At 50.1% G+C, this 17,859-nt stretch overlaps 1 protein-coding gene across 2 annotated transcripts in view; it reads right to left on the minus strand.

The window, feature by feature from the left end:
- The window catches only part of tango6 (transport and golgi organization 6 homolog (Drosophila)), a 120,086-nt gene that overhangs the window by 21,207 nt on the left and 81,020 nt on the right, over nucleotides 1-17,859 (minus strand). For both annotated transcript variants that reach the window (XR_005461731.1, XM_038806160.1), the window contains one exon: nucleotides 7,407-7,559. Coding sequence is in view for 1 of the 2 variants with exons in the window: in XM_038806160.1 (XP_038662088.1) it covers nucleotides 7,407-7,559 (153 nt within the window). In the remaining variant the exon portion in view is untranslated. The remainder of the gene's footprint in view (nucleotides 1-7,406; nucleotides 7,560-17,859) is intronic.

A 17,859-nucleotide genomic window follows, 5' to 3' on the forward strand; every position in this document is an offset into this window, starting at 1 on the left:
GGGGAGGGAGAGGGGGAAAGGGAAAGGGGGAGGGAGAGAGAGAAGGAGATGGAGGGGGAGAGTGAGGGGGGGGAAAGGGGTGGGAGAGGGAGAGGGGGAAAGGGGGAGGGAGAGGGGGAAAGGGAAAGGGGGAGGGAGAGAGAGAAGCAGATGGAGGGGGAGAGTGAGGGGGAAAGGGAAAGGGGGAGGGAGAGAGAGAGAGGGAGGGAGAGGGGAAGATGTCGAGAGGGGCAGTGAGGCAGGAGTGGGAGAAAGAATGGTGTTGCAGGTGAAGGTGAGGCAGAGAGGGTGGCATGTGGGAATGGGTAGAGTGAGGAAGGCAGCCACAGAGGAGGGAGAAGGGGCCTCGGGGAGGGAAAAAGATTGGTCGCAGGAAAGGAGCATGGGAGGGGCACCCGTGTGGGTCAGAATGAGGTTAGTTGAGGGACAGGGAGGAAATGGAGGCAGGGAGTGGAGGAACAGAGACAGCAAGAGAGAGGCGAGAGTAGAATTAGTCACACTAATCACAGTGTAATCCTGGAACTATCTCCCTATCAACAGCCATGGTTCGAGACGACTGCTCACCACCATCATCTCAAATGAAATTAAATGAAAATCGTTTATTGTCACGAGTAGGCTTCAATGAAGTTACTGTGAAAAGCCCCTAGTCACCACATTCCGGCGCCTGTTCGGGGAGGCTGGTACGGGAATTGAACCGTGCTGCTGGCCTGCCTTGGTCTGCTTTGAAACCCAGCGATTTAGCCCTGTGCTAAACCAGCCCCTAAGAGCATCAGGGATGGATAATATATACTGGCCCAGCCAGCAATGCTCACATTCCGTCAATGAGCTAAATGTTAGAACAGATGGGTTCATAGAATCATAGAATTTACAGTGCAGAAGGTGGCCATTTGGCCCATCGAGTCTGCACCGGCCCTTGGAACGAGCACCTTACCTAAGCCCATACCTCCACCCTATCCCCACACCTCCACACTATCCCCGTAACCCCAGCTAACCTTTTTGGACACTAAGGGCAATTTATCATAGCCAATCCACCTAACCTGCACATCTTTGGACTGTGGGAGGAAACGGGCAGACAAAGGCCATTCGGCCCCTCGAGCCTGCTCCACTATTTAATGAGATCATGACTGATCCGATAGTAACCCCAAATAATAATAATCTTTATTAGTGTCACAGGTAGGCTTACATTAACACTGCAGTGAAGTTACTGTGAAATACCCCTAGTCGCCACATTCTGGCGCCTGTTCGGGTACACTGAGGGAGAATTCAGAATGTCCAATTCACCTAACAGCACATCTTTCGGGACTTGTGGGAGGAAACCGGAGCACCCGGAGGAAACCCACGCAGACACGGGGAGAACGTGCAGACGCCGCACAGACAGTGACCCAAGCCAGGAATCAAACCTGGGACCCTGGAGCAGTGAAGCCTCAGTGCTAAGCACTGTGCTACCGTGCCGCTTGAATAGCATGCCATCCAGCACCTTGACCATTCACTCCCTGCACCAGCTGTAGAATTGCTGCAGTGTGGACTTCCGGTGGCAGCCATGGAGGAGTAGGTCACACATTTGATAGCTCCTGCCTGTGACGGATTTTGGACCTGTTTTCCCCCTTTTTCCCCGGATTTTATGGGATAAATCGGTGAAGAGTGAGACAGTGAGGAGAAATCCCTCTCCGGTGAATGGAGAATTGGACCAGAAGTGGCCGTGTGAGAAGACAAAGTCCTATAAGGAAGACACAAGCAGAGCTGGTAATGCAGGACAGCATGGCGGAGAAGCAGGGCCACGGGGAGACAACACAGTGGTCGACAGAGCAGCTGGTGAAGTTTTTCGAAGATTACTTCGCCAAGCTGAAGGAGGACATGCTGGACCCGATCAAGGCTTCGGTTGATCAGGTGGTGCAGAATCAATAAACCCACGGGAGAGCGATCCAGGAGGTAGGGAAAAAGGTGTCCGAGCACGAGGAATATATAACCGTGCTGGAGACCAAGGTGGGGATGATGAACGACCGCCAGAGAAGAATGCAGGAGAAGCTGGAGGACCTGGAGAACAGGTCCAGGAGGCAGAATCTTAGAATTGTTGGCCTTCCTGAAGGCAGTGAGGGATCGGATGCGAGGACTTATGTGACGGACATGCTGGTGAGGTTGATGGGGGCTGGGGGTGTTCCCTCGGCCCCTGGAAGTGGATAGAGCTCACAGAGCCCTCGCGAGGAAGCCCAGAGCGAACTAGCCGCCGAGGGCCATGGTGGTACGTTTTCACCGTTTCATGGACAAGGAACATGTTTTGCGGTGGGCCAAGAAAGAACGGAGCAGCAAGTGGGAGAACTGTGAGTTGCACATTTATCAGGACCTGGCAGTGGACTTGGCCAAGAGGCGAGCTGGGTTTAATCGGGCAAAAACGACCCTCTTTAAGAAGGGGGTGAAGTTCGGGATGCTGTACCCAGCCCGTCTGTGGGTCACACATGAGGAACGGGACTTCTACTCTGAAACACCAGACAAAGTATGGACTTTTATTAAAGAAAAGAGGCTAGAGGCGAATTAAAAGACATTGAAGCCTTGGAGAAGTACTGTGGCAGCGATTTGTGGTGCTGGATTGTATAAATATAAGTAGCGCTATGTGAAAGGGGCTGTTTGGATGGTTAAAGGTAACTTTGCCTTGCAGGGAGCTGGTTAGAGGGGGGATGGGCTTTGGGGTTGGTTCTGCTTTTTGGGTGATTATTTTTCTAAAGTGGCTGTTTCTTCACTGTTTTTTCTGATGTTTGTTTACTGGGGAATGTGATGCTTTTAAAATGTTTGTCCATGTGGGGGGACAGGGGAGAGAACGTTGGGGAGACAGACTGCTTGGTGCCGGGGCGGGCGCTATCAAGTCAGCATGGCTCAGCTGACTCTCAGAAGCACAGTGGGGGGTGAGCAGGTGTTAAGCTGGAGCTTGACTTGGGGGGTTGGGTTTCTAGTGTTGTTGCTAGGGGAGGGGGGGGGGGTGGGGGAGCTGCTTTGCTGACAGGGGAGGAACTGTTGCTAGGGGACAAATGGGAGGTCGGGAACGGCGACTGCCAGGGGGTGGGAGGGCTCGAGGAGGCAGAGGGCGCGAGCTCGAGGCTGGCCTAAAAAGCGTGATGGCTAGTCGGCGGGGGGTTGGAAGCCCCCCGAACAGGCTGATCACATGGAACGTCACAGGGCTGAATGGGCTGGTCAAGAGGGCTCGCGTGTTCGCACATTTGAGGGGGCTGAAGGCGGACGTGGCAACGCTACTAGAGACACACCTAAAAGTTACAGACCAGACGAGATTGAGAAAGGGGGGGTCAGCCAAGTATTCCACTCAGGGCTGGACCAGGGGGGTAGCGATCGAGATCAGCAAACGAGTGGCATTCGAGGCAGGCAGAATCGTACCAGGTAAGGGGAGATAGGTACATAATGTTGAGTGGGAAGCTGGAGGGGGTGGTAATCGTGAACATATATGATCCGAATTGGGACGATGTGGAATTTATGAGGCGGGTTTTAGGTAAGATCCCAGACTTAGAGTCACATAATCTGATCATGGAGGAGACTTCAACACAGTCATTGATCCGGAATTGGACTGGTCAAAATCCAGGACAGGGAGGAGGCCGACTGCTACAAAGGAATTGAAGGGTTTTATGGCACAGATGGGGGAGTAGACCCATGGAGGTTTGCACGGCCGAGGGGGAAAGAGTTTCCCTTTTTCTCCCATGTCCACAAGGTATACTCTCGCATCAACTTTTGGTTCTGAGCAGGGCGCTAATACCGAAGGCGGTGGATACTGAGTATTCGGCAATCGCAGTGTTGGATCATGCCCCGCACTGGGTGGATCTATGGGTTAGTGTGGAGAGAGGGCAATGCCCGCTGTGGAGACTGGATGTGGAGTTGCTAGCAGACAAAGCGATCTGTGTGCTGGTTAACAAGTCCAGAACTACCTGGAAACAAATGATATGGGGGAGGTCTCTGCAGTGACGGTTTGGGAAGCTTTGAAGGCAGTAGTCAGAGGGGAATAAATTTCGATACGGGCCCACAGAGAACAGGCGGAACGGGCTGAGAGGGATAGGTTAGTGGAGGAGATACTCCAGGTGGACAGGAGATACTCGGAGACCCCGGACGCCGGGCTACTGAGGGAGCGGCGGAGGTTACAGGTGGAGTTTGGGCTGTTGACCACAGGGAAAGCGGGGGAACAGTTGAGGAAGGCAAGGGGGGGCGAACTATGAGTACGGGGAAAAGGCAGGCAGAATGTTGGCACACCAGCTCAGGAAAAGAGAGGCGGCCAGGGAGATAGGTAAAGTAAAGAGCAGAGACGGTAATACTGTCCTGGACCCAGCTGGGGTGAACGAGGTGTTTAAGGACTTCGACAGTAAATTATATGACTCGGAATCCCTGGCTGGGGTGGAGGGGATGAGGCAATATCTGGATCAGTTGAGGTTCCCGAGGGTGGAGGAGGACCTGGTGGAGGGGCTGGGAGCCCCAATTGAGATTGAGGGAATAATCAAGGGACTGGAAGGCCTGCAGCCGGGCAAGGCCCCAGGGCCTGACAGCTACCCGGTGGAATTCTATAAGAAGTTTTCAGAGATATTGAGCCCACTGCTGGTGAGGACATTTAATGAAGCAAGAGAGAAGGGAGTCCTCCACCCAACAATGTCGCAGGCCTCGATTTCATTGATCCTGAAACGGGAGAAGGATCCGGAGGAATGCGGGTCATACAGGCTGATTTCTCTACTGAATGTGGACGCCAAACCGCTGGCTAAGATAGTGGCCACAAGGATAGAGGACTGTGTCCTGGGGGTGATAGGGGAAGAGCAGACGGGATTTGTAAAGGTCAGGCAACTCAAGGCCAATGTTCAAAGGCTTTTAAATGTTATTATGATGCCCTCAGAAGGGGATGAGGTGGAGATGGTGGTAGTGATGGATGCGGGGTGGTGTGGGTGGGTGCGGTTGCTCTATCAGGCACCAGTAGCGAGTGTTGTACATTTCGGACCCGTTGGACGGGATGGGGGAAGTAATGCGAATCTTGGGGGAAGTTGGCAATTTTCCGGGGTATAAATTGAACATGGGGAAAGCGAGATGTTTGCGATCCCGGCAAGAGGGCAGGAGAAGAGACTGGGAGAGCTGCCGCTTAGAATGGGAGGGAAGAGCTTCGGGTATCTGGGAATCCAGGTGGCCTGGGAATGGGAGGCACTGCACAAGTTAAACCTATCCCGGTTGGTAGAACAAATGGAAGGAAACTTTAAGAGAGATGGGGCATGTTCCCGCTATCACTGGCGGGGAGGGTACAGACCGTGAAAATGACGGTCCTCCCCAGATTTCTGTTTGTCTTTCAGTGCCTCTCTATCTTCATTCCCAAGGCCTTTTGCAAGCGGGTGAATAAGATTATTTCGGGCTTTGTGTGGGCGCGAGTGAAAAAAGGGTGGGTTGGGGCAGCCGAACCTCTGCAATTACTACTGGGCGGCTAATATAGCCATGATTAGGAAGTGGGAAGTGGGGAAGGGGTCGGCATGGAAGCGGATGGAGTCATGTAAAGACACCCGTCTGGGAGCACTGATAACGGCACCTCTGCCGTTCTCGCCGGCCCGATACTCCACAAGTCCAGTGGTGGTGGCGGCTCTGAGAATCTGGGGGCAGTGGAGGGGATATAAGAGAGTGGAGGGAGCATCGGTTTGGACCCCGAGTTATAATAAGCACAGGTTTGTACCGGGTAGGCTGGATGGCGGGTTCCGGAGTTGGCAGAGGGCAGGAATTAGAAGGATGGGGAATCTATTTATAGACGGGAGCTTTCCCAGCTTGAAAGCTTTGGAGGATAAATTTAAATTAACGGGTTAAGGTATTTTCAAGTGCGAGACTTCCTGAGAAAACAGGTGCCGCCCTTTCCGCTGCTGCCACCACGGGGGATACAGAATAGAGTAGTTTCCAGTACCTGGGTGGGAGAGGGGAAGGTATCGGATATTTACCAGGAGCTTTCTGAGGCAGATGAAACCCCGGTGGAGGAGCTTAAGGGCAAGTGGGAGGACGAGCTAGGAGGAGAAATAGAGGCAGGTCTGTGGGCGGATGCCCTAAGCAGGGTTAATACCTCCTCATCATGTTCCAGGCTTAGCCTGATACAATTTAAGGTAGTCCATCGGGCACACATGACAGCGGCTAGGATGAGTAAGTTTTTTGGGGTTGAGGATAGGTGCGCGAGAAGCCCAGTAAATCATGTCCACATGTTTTGGGCATGCCCGAAGCTTAGAGGGTTTTGCTAAGGCAATGGCCCTGGTTCTAAAAACATGGGTGATGCCGAAACCGGAAGTAGCGATCTTTGGAGTGTCTGAAGATCCGGGAGTTCAGGGAGCGAAAGAGGCCGACGTCTTGGCCTTTGCCTCCCTGGTAGCCCGGAGACAGATCTTGTTAACGTGGAGGGACTCGAAGCCCCCGAGTGTAGAGACCTGGGTTAGTGACATGGCTGGGTTTCTCAGTCTCGAGAAAATAAAGTTCGCCGTAAGAGGGTCAATGTTAGGGTCCATCCGGAGGGGGCAGCCATTCGTCAACTTTCTTGGAGAAAATTTAAATGTCAGCAGATGCAATATTCCAAGGGGGGGTGGGGGTATTGTTGTTTGGTTGAGGTGCATGAAGATTGGGCTGGGGGGGGGGGGAGGAAGGAAATGTTTATTTTACCATGTTGATGTCATTGTTTATGTTATTGAAAAAAAATGAAAATCGCTTATTGTCATGAGTAGGCTTCAATGAAGTTACTGTGAAATATATTGTTATAAAAAATTTCAAATACCTCAATAAATATATAAAAAAAAGAATTTCTGCAGTGTTAATGCATCTCAGCAACTTGTCAAAACTCTTTCAACAGCCCCTCTACCTATAATAGTGTAGGTCAGATAGGCTTCAGATGGTTTCACAGGTCGGCGCAACATCGAGGGCCGAAGGGCCCGTACTGCGCTGTAGTGTTCTATGTTCTATGTACCTGTGGGCAACAGACACACGGGAACACCAGTACCTGCCGGTTCCCCTCCAAGTCAAACATCACCCTTTACTGGAACTAGAATTGCTGCTGCTTCACATGCATTGGGTCAAGATCCTGGAGCTCCTTCCTAACAGCACTGTGGGTATACCTACACCACATGAATGCAGTGTTTGAAAAGCGAGGCTCAGCCCCACCTCAGCAAGGGCAACTCGGAATGGGCAACAAAACTGGCCTTTCCAGCAATGCTCAGATCCCTTGAACAAATAAAAAGTATTTCTGGGCCTCCTGTTACCAGCTTTTCACCATTTAAATATTGGCATAGGATCGGAATCAGAGAAGGATGGCCCTGGGCTTGGGCAGTAGCTGAGTGTAGGGAAGTTACATATCCCAACTCCTCCACAGAAACCAGCACATTGTAACCACGAGTTGGTGTTAGCCCCGATAATCAATCCCCACTCACCCAATGCTCTTGTACTTCGCATTAGCACCTCCCCCATCTTCATCCGTGTCTCCACACACCGTGTTTTCCCAGCTCCTTGTGATGAAGTCTGATATTCGTCCAGTAGCTGAGGCAGAATCTGGGCTGGATATATGTCCGACAGCACTGACAGACCTGTGCATAGAAGACATTGGCGTAAAGCTAAGGTCACTGGTGGAGTAATCCAAAGGCTCCGGGTAATGCTCTGGGGAAAGGGGTTCAAATCCCATCACAGCAGCTGGTGCAATTTGAATTCAATTCATAAAATCTGGAATTGAAAACTAGTCTCAGTAATGGTGACCATGAAACTATTATTGATGTTGTAAAAACCCATCCAGTTCACAGAGTGTCTTTTAGTGAAGGAAATCTGCCATCCTTACCTGCTTTGGTTTACATGTGATTCATTGTAATATGGTTGACTAATGGCCTAGCAAGCTACTGAGTTAAAGGGCCATTAGAAATGGGCAATAAATACTGGCCTTGCCAGCAACAGGAGCAGGAGGCCACCATTCGGCCCTTTGAGCCTGTTCCACCATGGCTGATCATCCAACTCATTAACCGGTCCCCATTTTCTATCCCCCCCCCCCGTCCTTTGATCCCTTTAGCTCCGAGAGCTGTATCTAACTCCTTCTTGAAAACCGTAAAGAATAAATGAAAACAACATAATTTTGACACCTTAAAACCTTTATTTCACATTTGTTCGGCTTATACATTAAGCTTCAGTCTGGCGAAAAAACTCTTCAGGCCAGTTGTGAGACTGAACAGTGATTAGGAAAGGTTCTGTCTCCTTGCTTCTTGGAGCTGGGCACAAATGCTGTTTAAAGAGTGTAGAGGGAGCTTTACTCTGTATCTAACCCCGTGCTGTACCTGTCCTGGGAGTGTTTGATGGGGACAGTGTAGAGGGAGCTTTACTCTGTATCTAACCCCGTGCTGTACCTGTCCTGGGAGTGTTTGATGGGGACAGTGTAGAGGGAGCTTTACTCTGTATCTAACCCCATGCTGTACCTGTCCTGGGAATGTTTGATGGGAACAGTGTAGAGGCAGCTTTACTCTGTATCTAACCCCGAGCTGTACCTGCCCTGGGAGTGTTTGATGGGGACAGTGTAGAGGCAGCTTTACTCTGTATCTAACCCCGTGCTGTACCTGTCCTGGGAGTGTTTGATGGGGACAGTGTAGAGGGAGCTTTACTCTGTATCTAACCCCATGCTGTACCTGTCCTGGGAATGTTTGATGGGAACAGTGTAGAGGCAGCTTTACTCTGTATCTAACCCCGAGCTGTACCTGCCCTGGGAGTGTTTGATGGGGACAGTGTAGAGGCAGCTTTACTCTGTATCTAACCCCGTGCTGTACCTGTCCTGGGAGTGTTTGATGGGGACAGTGTAGAGGCAGCTTTACTCTGTATCTAACCCCGTGCTGTACCTGTCCTGGGAGTGTTTGATGGGGACAGTGTAGAGGGAGCTTTACTCTGTATCTAACCCCGTGCTGTACCTGTCCTCGGAGTGTTTGATGGGGACAGTGCAGAGGGAGCTTTACTCTGTATCTAATCCCGTGCTATACCTGTCCTGGGAGTGTTTGATGGGGACAGTGTAGAGGGAGCTTTACTCTGTATCTAACCCCGTGCTGTACCTGTCCTGGGAGTGTTTGATGGGGACAGTGTAGAGGGAGCTTTACTCTGTATCTAACCCCGTGCTGTACCTGTCCTGGGAGTGTTTGATGGGGACAGTTTAGAGGGAGCTTTACTCTGTATCTAACCCTGTGCTGTACCTGCCCTGGGAGTGTTTGATGGGGGCAGTGTAGAGGGAGCTTTACTCTGTATCTAACCCCGTGTTGTACCTGTCCTGGGAGTGTTTGATGGGGACAGTGTAGAGGGAGCTTTACTCTGTATCTAACCCTGTGCTGTGCCTGTCCTGGGAGTGTTTGATGGGGACAGTGTAGAGGGAGCTTTACTCTGTATCTAACCCTGTGCTGTACCTATCCTGGGAGTGTTTGATGCGGACAGTGTACGGGGAGCTTTACTCTGTATCTAACCCTGTGCTGTACCTGTCCTGGGAGTGTTTGATGGGAACAGTGTAGAGGCAGCTTTACTCTGTATCTAACCCCGAGCTGTACCTGCCCTGGGAGTGTTTGATGGGGACAGTGTAGAGGCAGCTTTACTCTGTATCTAACCCCGTGCTGTACCTGCCCTGGGAGTGTTTGATGGGGACAGTGTAGAGGGAGCATTACTCTGTATCTAACCCCGTGCTGTACCTGCCCTGGGAGTGTTTGATGGGGACAGTGCAGAGGGAGCTTTACTCTGTATCTAACCCCGTGCTGTACCTGTCCTCGGAGTGTTTGATGGGGACAGTGCAGAGGGAGCTTTACTCTGTATCTAATCCCGTGCTATACCTGTCCTGGGAGTGTTTGATGGGGACAGTGTAGAGGGAGCTTTACTCTGTATCTAACCCCGTGCTGTACCTGTCCTGGGAGTGTTTGATGGGGACAGTGTAGAGGGAGCTTTACTCTGTATCTAACCCCGTGCTGTACCTGTCCTCGGAGTGTTTGATGGGGACAGTGCAGAGGGAGCTTTCATCTGTATCTAGTCCAGCGCTGTACCTGTCCTGCGAGTGTTTGATGGGGACAGTGTAGAGGGAGCTTTACTCTGTATCTAACCCCGTGCTGTACCTGTCCTGGGAGTGTTTGATGGGGACAGTGTAGAGGGAGCTTTACTCTGTATCTAACCCCGTGCTGTACCTGTCCTGGGAGTGTTTGATGGGGACAGTTTAGAGGGAGCTTTACTCTGTATCTAACCCTGTGCTGTACCTGTCCTGGGAGTGTTTGATGGGGGCAGTGTAGAGGGAGCTTTACTCTGTATCTAACCCCGTGTTGTACCTGTCCTGGGAGTGTTTGATGGGGACAGTGTAGAGGGAGCTTTACTCTGTATCTAACCCCGTGCTGTACCTGTCCTGGGAGTGTTTGATGGGGACAGTGTAGAGGGAGCTTTACTCTGTATCTAACCCCGTGCTGTACCTGCCCTGGGAGTGTTTGATGGGGACAGTGTAGAGGGAGCTTTACTCTGTATCTAACCCCGTGCTGTACCTGTCCTGGGAGTGTTTGATGGGGACAGTGTAGAGGGAGCTTTACTCTGTATCTAACCCCGTGCTGTACCTGTCCTGGGAGTGTGTGATGGGGACGGTGTAGAGGGAGCTTTACTCTGTATCTAACCCTGTGCTGTACCTGTCCTGGGAGTGTTTGATGGGGACAGTGTAGAGGGAGCTTTACTCTGTATCTAACCCCGTGTTGTACCTGTCCTGGGAGTGTTTGATGGGGACAGTGTAGAGGGAGCTTTACTCTGTATCTAACCCCGTGCTGTACCTGTCCTGGGAGTGTTTGATGGGGACAGTGTAGAGGGAGCTTTACTCTGTATCTAACCCCGTGCGGTACCTGTCCTGGGAGTGTTTGATGGGGACAGTGTAGAGGGAGCTTTACTCTGTATCTAACCCCGTGCTGTACCTGTGCTGGGAGTGTTTGATGGGGACAGTGTAGAGGGAGCTTTACTCTGTATCTAACCCCGTGCTGTACCTGCCCTGAGAGTGTTTGATGGGGACAGTGCAGAGGGAGCTTTACTCTGTATCTAACCCCGTGCTGTACCTGTCCTGGGAGTGTTTGATGGGGACAGTGTAGAGGGAGCTTTACTCTGTATCTAACCCCGTGCTGTACCTGTCCTGGGAGTGTTTGATGGGGACAGTGTAGAGGGAGCTTTACTCTGTATCTAACCCCGTGCTGTACCTGTCCTCGGAGTGTTTGATGGGGACAGTGCAGAGGGAGCTTTACTCTGTATCTAATCCCGTGCTATACCTGTCCTGGGAGTGTTTGATGGGGACAGTGTAGAGGGAGCTTTACTCTGTATCTAACCCCGTGCTGTACCTGTCCTGGGAGTGTTTGATGGGGACAGTGTAGAGGGAGCTTTACTCTGTATCTAACCCCGTGCTGTACCTGTCCTGGGAGTGTTTGATGGGGACAGTTTAGAGGGAGCTTTACTCTGTATCTAACCCTGTGCTGTACCTGTCCTGGGAGTGTTTGATGGGGGCAGTGTAGAGGGAGCTTTACTCTGTATCTAACCCCGTGTTGTACCTGTCCTGGGAGTGTTTGATGGGGACAGTGTAGAGGGAGCTTTACTCTGTATCTAACCCCGTGCTGTACCTGTCCTGGGAGTGTTTGATGGGGACAGTGTAGAGGGAGCTTTACTCTGTATCTAACCCCGTGCTGTACCTGCCCTGGGAGTGTTTGATGGGGACAGTGTAGAGGGAGCTTTACTCTGTATCTAACCCCGTGCTGTACCTGTCCTGGGAGTGTTTGATGGGGACAGTGTAGAGGGAGCTTTACTCTGTATCTAACCCCGTGCTGTACCTGTCCTGGGAGTGTGTGATGGGGACGGTGTAGAGGGAGCTTTACTCTGTATCTAACCCTGTGCTGTACCTGTCCTGGGAGTGTTTGATGGGGACAGTGTAGAGGGAGCTTTACTCTGTATCTAACCCCGTGTTGTACCTGTCCTGGGAGTGTTTGATGGGGACAGTGTAGAGGGAGCTTTACTCTGTATCTAACCCCGTGCTGTACCTGTCCTGGGAGTGGTTGATGGGGACAGTGTAGAGGGAGCTTTACTCTGTATCTAACCCCGTGCGGTACCTGTCCTGGGAGTGTTTGATGGGGACAGTGTAGAGGGAGCTTTACTCTGTATCTAACCCCGTGCTGTACCTGTGCTGGGAGTGTTTGATGGGGACAGTGTAGAGGGAGCTTTACTCTGTATCTAACCCCGTGCTGTACCTGCCCTGAGAGTGTTTGATGGGGACAGTGCAGAGGGAGCTTTACTCTGTATCTAACCCTGTGCTGTATCAGTCCTTTGATGGGATTGTGCAGCAGGAGCTTCACACCATGCTGCTGCTGATGGGATGTTGATACTCAGTTCTTGAAATGGAAGGTGTTTTATTCTATAACTCAATCAGCACAAGATTCAGAAAAATAAATGGAAAATATATATACTCATTGAACTGATATTACATAACAGAAGTGACCTCAATATTTAAACTGTGAGAGTGAGCAGTCAGATCAAAGCAGGTTCTTCATGGATTTGTTTTATTAGTTACAATGAAAATAAGTGTTGGTGTCTGAAGAAACAAAGATAAATAGCAGCTGCTGTTGATCGATGGAAGCCCGAATTGCGTAATTGGGTTGGTACGAAATTAGTCTTCATGGCTGAGATGGACCTTGAGGATGAGAGGGTGCGAGTTTGAAAAGATGTTGGGTTGGAGATGGAGGAACAACGACAATGATTCTGAAAGGAAGGGGAGGGGACTGTGGGCAGGAAGGGAACTTGGGGGTTCAGCAGTTTAGTACGAATGGGGGTTCAGAACAGGACATGGGTCTGTTGGCCAAGCTGAGTTTCAAGAGGGTGTAATGGGAGACCAGGAAGAAACTCTTGAGAGTTTACACACCTGGCTCTCCCTGAATGCTGTGTTGAAATCAAACACTCGCTGCTCACTCTCCTACTAGAAATGTGTTCCAAACTTCTACCCCCTTTTATCTGTAGAAATGTTTCAAAATTTTTCTCTCGATAACAACAATTTTTATTAATGTCACAAGTAGGCTTACATTAACACTGCAATGAAGTTACTGTGAAAATCCCCTAGTCACCACATTCCGGCGCCTGTTCGGGTACACAGAGGGAGAATTCAGAATGTCCAAATTACCTAACAAGCACGTCTTTCGGGACTTGCGAAAGGAAACCGGAGCACCCGGAGGAAACCCACAGAGGCACGGGGAGAACGTGCAGAATCCGCACAGACATGACCCAAGCCGGGATTCGAACCCGGGTCCCTGGTGCTGTGAAGAAGCAGTGCAAACCACTGTGCTGCCGTGTTGAAGGATTCAACGCCAACTTTTATACTATGCTCACTAGTACGAGACTCCACAAGCAGCAGAAATAGTTTCTCACGATTGTCATGTCCATTACTGGCATGAAAATATTACAATCTTTAAAGCTATATTGTTAAAAGTGGACACCAAAAGTGGTTTACGGTGGATGTAGAGTATTGTGTGACTTGGCAGGATCCAACTCCAGATAGTGCCGAAACTCAAACAAATTAATTAAAACATGGATAATCACAGCCACTTGTGAAATTCACACATCCCTTTATTAACCATATCCGGATGCTCCGGTTTCCTCCCACAGTCCAAAGATGTGCAGGTTAGGTGGATTGGCCATAATAAATTGCCCTTAGTGTCCAAAATTGCCCTTAGTGTTGGGTGGGGTTACTAGGTTATGGGGATAGGGTGGAGGTGTTGACCTTGGATAGGGTGCTCTTTCCAAGAGCTGGTGCAGACTCAATGGGCCGAATGGCCTCCTTCTGCACTGTAACTTCTATGGTACTTCTATGATATAACAGAAAGTATCATGGATAATAAAGGCATCAAAACTCAGTGGTAGAGGAGTATGAAATGGTTCTCATTGAGCTTTTTTTGTAATGGCTCCTCACCCTAAACGCAAAGACCTTGGCTGTGTGAAACTCACAGGGTATGAAAAGCCACGACATACGGTGTTACTGGTCTACACACTTTATTTGGAAAAGGACTTTGACAAGTCGCAGGTCACATGGATAAGGCAGCCATGTTTGCTCCCTGCTTTTAAAACCTAACAGCAGAAGCTGTTCTGAGACAGATATCTTCAGAAACACCATTTCAGCCATTAAACCAGCTGAAAAGCTGATGCACTGCCAAGGTGATATACAGCTATACCTTGAAAACGAGAGAAGGAATCTCCCCGCAACCTATCCCACTTCAAGTTCACCCGAGTGCCTTCTGGCAACTGAACTTTAAGAAGTCTCTAAGCTTACTGAGAATTCTCAGCTTTTACAAGACCTCTAGTCCAGCTAATGCATCAATTCATCCAAGAAATTACAGGCCTTCCATGAGAGAGAGAGAAATAATTCCAGATGGTAATCATATTGTTTTTATCTTCATCTGTAATTTCATATTTGTGAATGTGATAGTGTAAGACACACATTTAAACATCTGAGGAAAGTGTACGGCAATAAAAAAATATAGTTTTAAAGTCACAAAGATTCACCACGGGAATTCATTTAAATTGGGACAATTCACTCTGAAACACACATTTAAACTCATTAATCACAGACAACAATAAAATATAAACTATGTCTGCGACACCACATACCTAACCTGTTCCCCTTAATATCTTCAAAAAATTGATCAAACCATCCCTTAAAGTTTTACAGGAAATGCAACTCTTACACCCTAATATTTTAACTCCGAGTTCAGCTCTTATTCTGGCAAACCTGTGCTGCACTCCCTCCAAGCATAATACATCCTTCCTAACAATGAAACAGATCTTTATTATCTATTCAACACTCAATTTGCTCTGCCTATATAATGTACGCTGATTAAATTTATTCATTCGGTGGCACGGTGGTTAGTGCTGCTGCCTCACGGCGCTGAGGTCCTAGGTTCGATCCCGGCTCTGGGTCACTGTCCGTGTGGAGTTTGCACAACTCAAAGATGTGCAGGATAGGTGGATTGGCCACGTTAAATTGCCCCTTAATTGGAAAAAATTAATTGGCTACTCTAAATTTGTTTTCGAAAAATGTATTCCTTCTGTGGGTAGACGATGTATTGACTGGAATCTCCTTTTTACTCTCTGCTCATGTCTGCTCATCTCCACATCACGTTATGTTTAACCTATGCCGCCGCATAGGTTTAAAGTGCGTGGGGAAAAGTTTTTTTACACAGAGGGTGTATATAAATATATGGAACGCGCTGCCTGGGGAGGGGGGTGGGAGCAGGTACGATAGCAGCATTTAAGGGACATCATGACAAATATACGAATCGGGTGGGAATGGAAGGATATGAACTCCGTAAGTCATACGGTTTTAATTTAGGCAGGTACCATGGTCGGGACAGGCTTGGAGAGCTGAATGGCCTGTTCCTGTGCTGTATTGTTCTTTGTTCTCTCGCAGCAGATAATACTGCATCTCTCGCTGGTTATTGACACAATGATGAGGATCATTCTCCTAACTCCTGAAGATCCCAAAGAGAGTCCCATCAACGCAGCAATCTATCCCATCAAGCAGCATTTACATCCCGTGCAAAGAAAACCATTCTGCTGCCATTGGCTTATATCTGTGCGCTTTGGTTCTTGATCCTTTCACCAATAAGAATACTTTTTCTTTTTTTTTTAGAAAGTATTTTATTAAGGCATTTATAATTTTAACAGCTTTCAACATGAAATGTCAACAAAAACAAAAACACACCAATATAATCAACAAAACCCCACCGAGCACAAAGCCCAGCCAATATGGCTTACACAAATAGTGCCACCGTACCCAGCCACCCTCCGTTGGTTTTCCTGTCCTTACTCCTCTCTCTCATGCCTCTCCTATTACCCCTGGGATGCAATCTTCGATCCTTGTGGCCAGCATTTTCGCCAATAGTCTGGCATCCACATTTAACAGGGAGATCAGCTTGTACGACCCACAGTTCTCCGGGTCCTTATCCCGCTTTAAAATGAGGGAGATGGATGCCTGTGACAACGCCGGAACTTCAACCCTCCCAGAAACTCCTCATCCCCTCCTCCCTGGCTGGGGGTTCCGACTCATACAATTAGCTGTAAAACTCCCTAAACACACCATTCTCCCCATGCACTTTAAACCTATGTCCCCTAGTACTTGACTCTCCTACTCTCGGAAACAGCATCTGACTTTCCACTCTGTCCATGCCACTCAATTTTGTTGACCTCTATCAGGTTGCCTCTCAACCTCCATCGTTCCAGTGAGAACAGACGGAGTTTATCCAACCTCCCCTCATAGCTAATGCCTTCCATACCAGGCAATATTCTAGTAAACCACTTCTGTACCCTCTCCAAGGCATCCACATCCTTCTGGTAGTGTGGCGACCAGAACTGTACATAAATATGCTGGACCAAACGTAGGGCTTTAGTGTTTCCTGCTCCCCAAAGTGAGTGATGGAGGATATGATTTTGTGTAAGAAGCAGTAAGCCCATGAGCTTTGTCTATTGTAGAAGCTGCACTTTGTCATAGAAGTATAGAGTACAGATAGGGGTCTTTTAGCCCATCACACTGTGCTGACTCTTGAAAAGAGCCGTGCATTTCCCTGCATTTTCCCCATCACCATATAAAACTTTCTCCGTCAATTATATATCCAATTTTCTTTTGAAATTTATTGTATCTGCTTCCATTGCCCTTTCAGGCAGCGTGTGCCAGATTACACAACTCATTCAGTAAAAACAATTCATCTCGTGCACACTACCCCCTCTCTCACACACACCCACTCCCCACCCTCGTCCCCACTCCCCACCCTCGTCACCGTCCCCACTCCCCACCCTCGTCACCATCCCCACTCTCGTCACCGTCCCCACTCCCCACCCTCGTCACCGTCCCCACTCCCCACCCTCGTCACCGTCCCCACTCCCCACTCCCATTCGCCACTCCCCACCCTCGTCACCGTCCCCACTCCCCACCCTCGTCACTGTCCCCACTCCCATTCGCCACTCCCCACCCTCGTCACTGTCCCCACTCCCCACCCTCGTCACCGTCCCCACTCCCCACTCCCCACCCTCGTCACCGTCCCCACTCTCCACCCTCGTCACCATCCCCACTCTCGTCACCGTCCCCACTCCCCACCCTCGTCATTGTCCCCACTCCCCACCCCCATTCCCCACTCTCGTCACCGTCCCCACTCCCCACCCTCGTCACCGTCCCCACTCCCCACCCTCGTCACTGTCCCCACTCCCATTCGCCACTCCCCACCCTCGTCACCGTCCCCACTCCCCACCCTCGTCACCGTCCCCACTCCCCACCCTCGTCACCGTCCCCACTCCCCACCCTCGTCACTGTCCTCACTCCCATTCGCCACTCCCCACCCTCGTCACTGTCCCCACTCCCCACCCTCGTCACCGTCCCCACTCCCCACTCCCATTCGCCACTCCCCACCCTCGCCCCCCACCCACGTCCCCACTCCCATTCCCCACTCTTGTCACCGTCCCCACTCCCCACCCTCGTCACCGTCCCCACTCCCCACCCTTGTCCCCATTCCCCACCCTCATCTCCACGTCCATTCCCCATCCTTATTCCCCCACTCTCCCCATCTTTGTATTGCTGCTTATCTCCCTTCCTCCGCCTATCCTGCTCCCAGCCTGCTTCAACAAACTCTCGCCCTAGTTCCACACCTCCCTCATTTCATCCCTTTCCCTGTATTGCCAGTTTTAGCATGAAAATGTTTACATTGAAGAGAATCAACAAAACTCCTGACAAGAGGAGATGTTATATGGGCTGCAGGTGCACACATATGCAACATTTTAAAATATAAACAGTTTTCAGACCCCTGCACGTGTGTTCTGTGCCATGGCTGCTCTGTCTTTCCAACTAACATG

The sequence above is a fragment of the Scyliorhinus canicula genome, chromosome 9, assembly GCF_902713615.1.
Source record: "Scyliorhinus canicula chromosome 9, sScyCan1.1, whole genome shotgun sequence".
In the NCBI taxonomy this organism is placed as follows: Eukaryota; Metazoa; Chordata; class Chondrichthyes; order Carcharhiniformes; family Scyliorhinidae; genus Scyliorhinus; species Scyliorhinus canicula.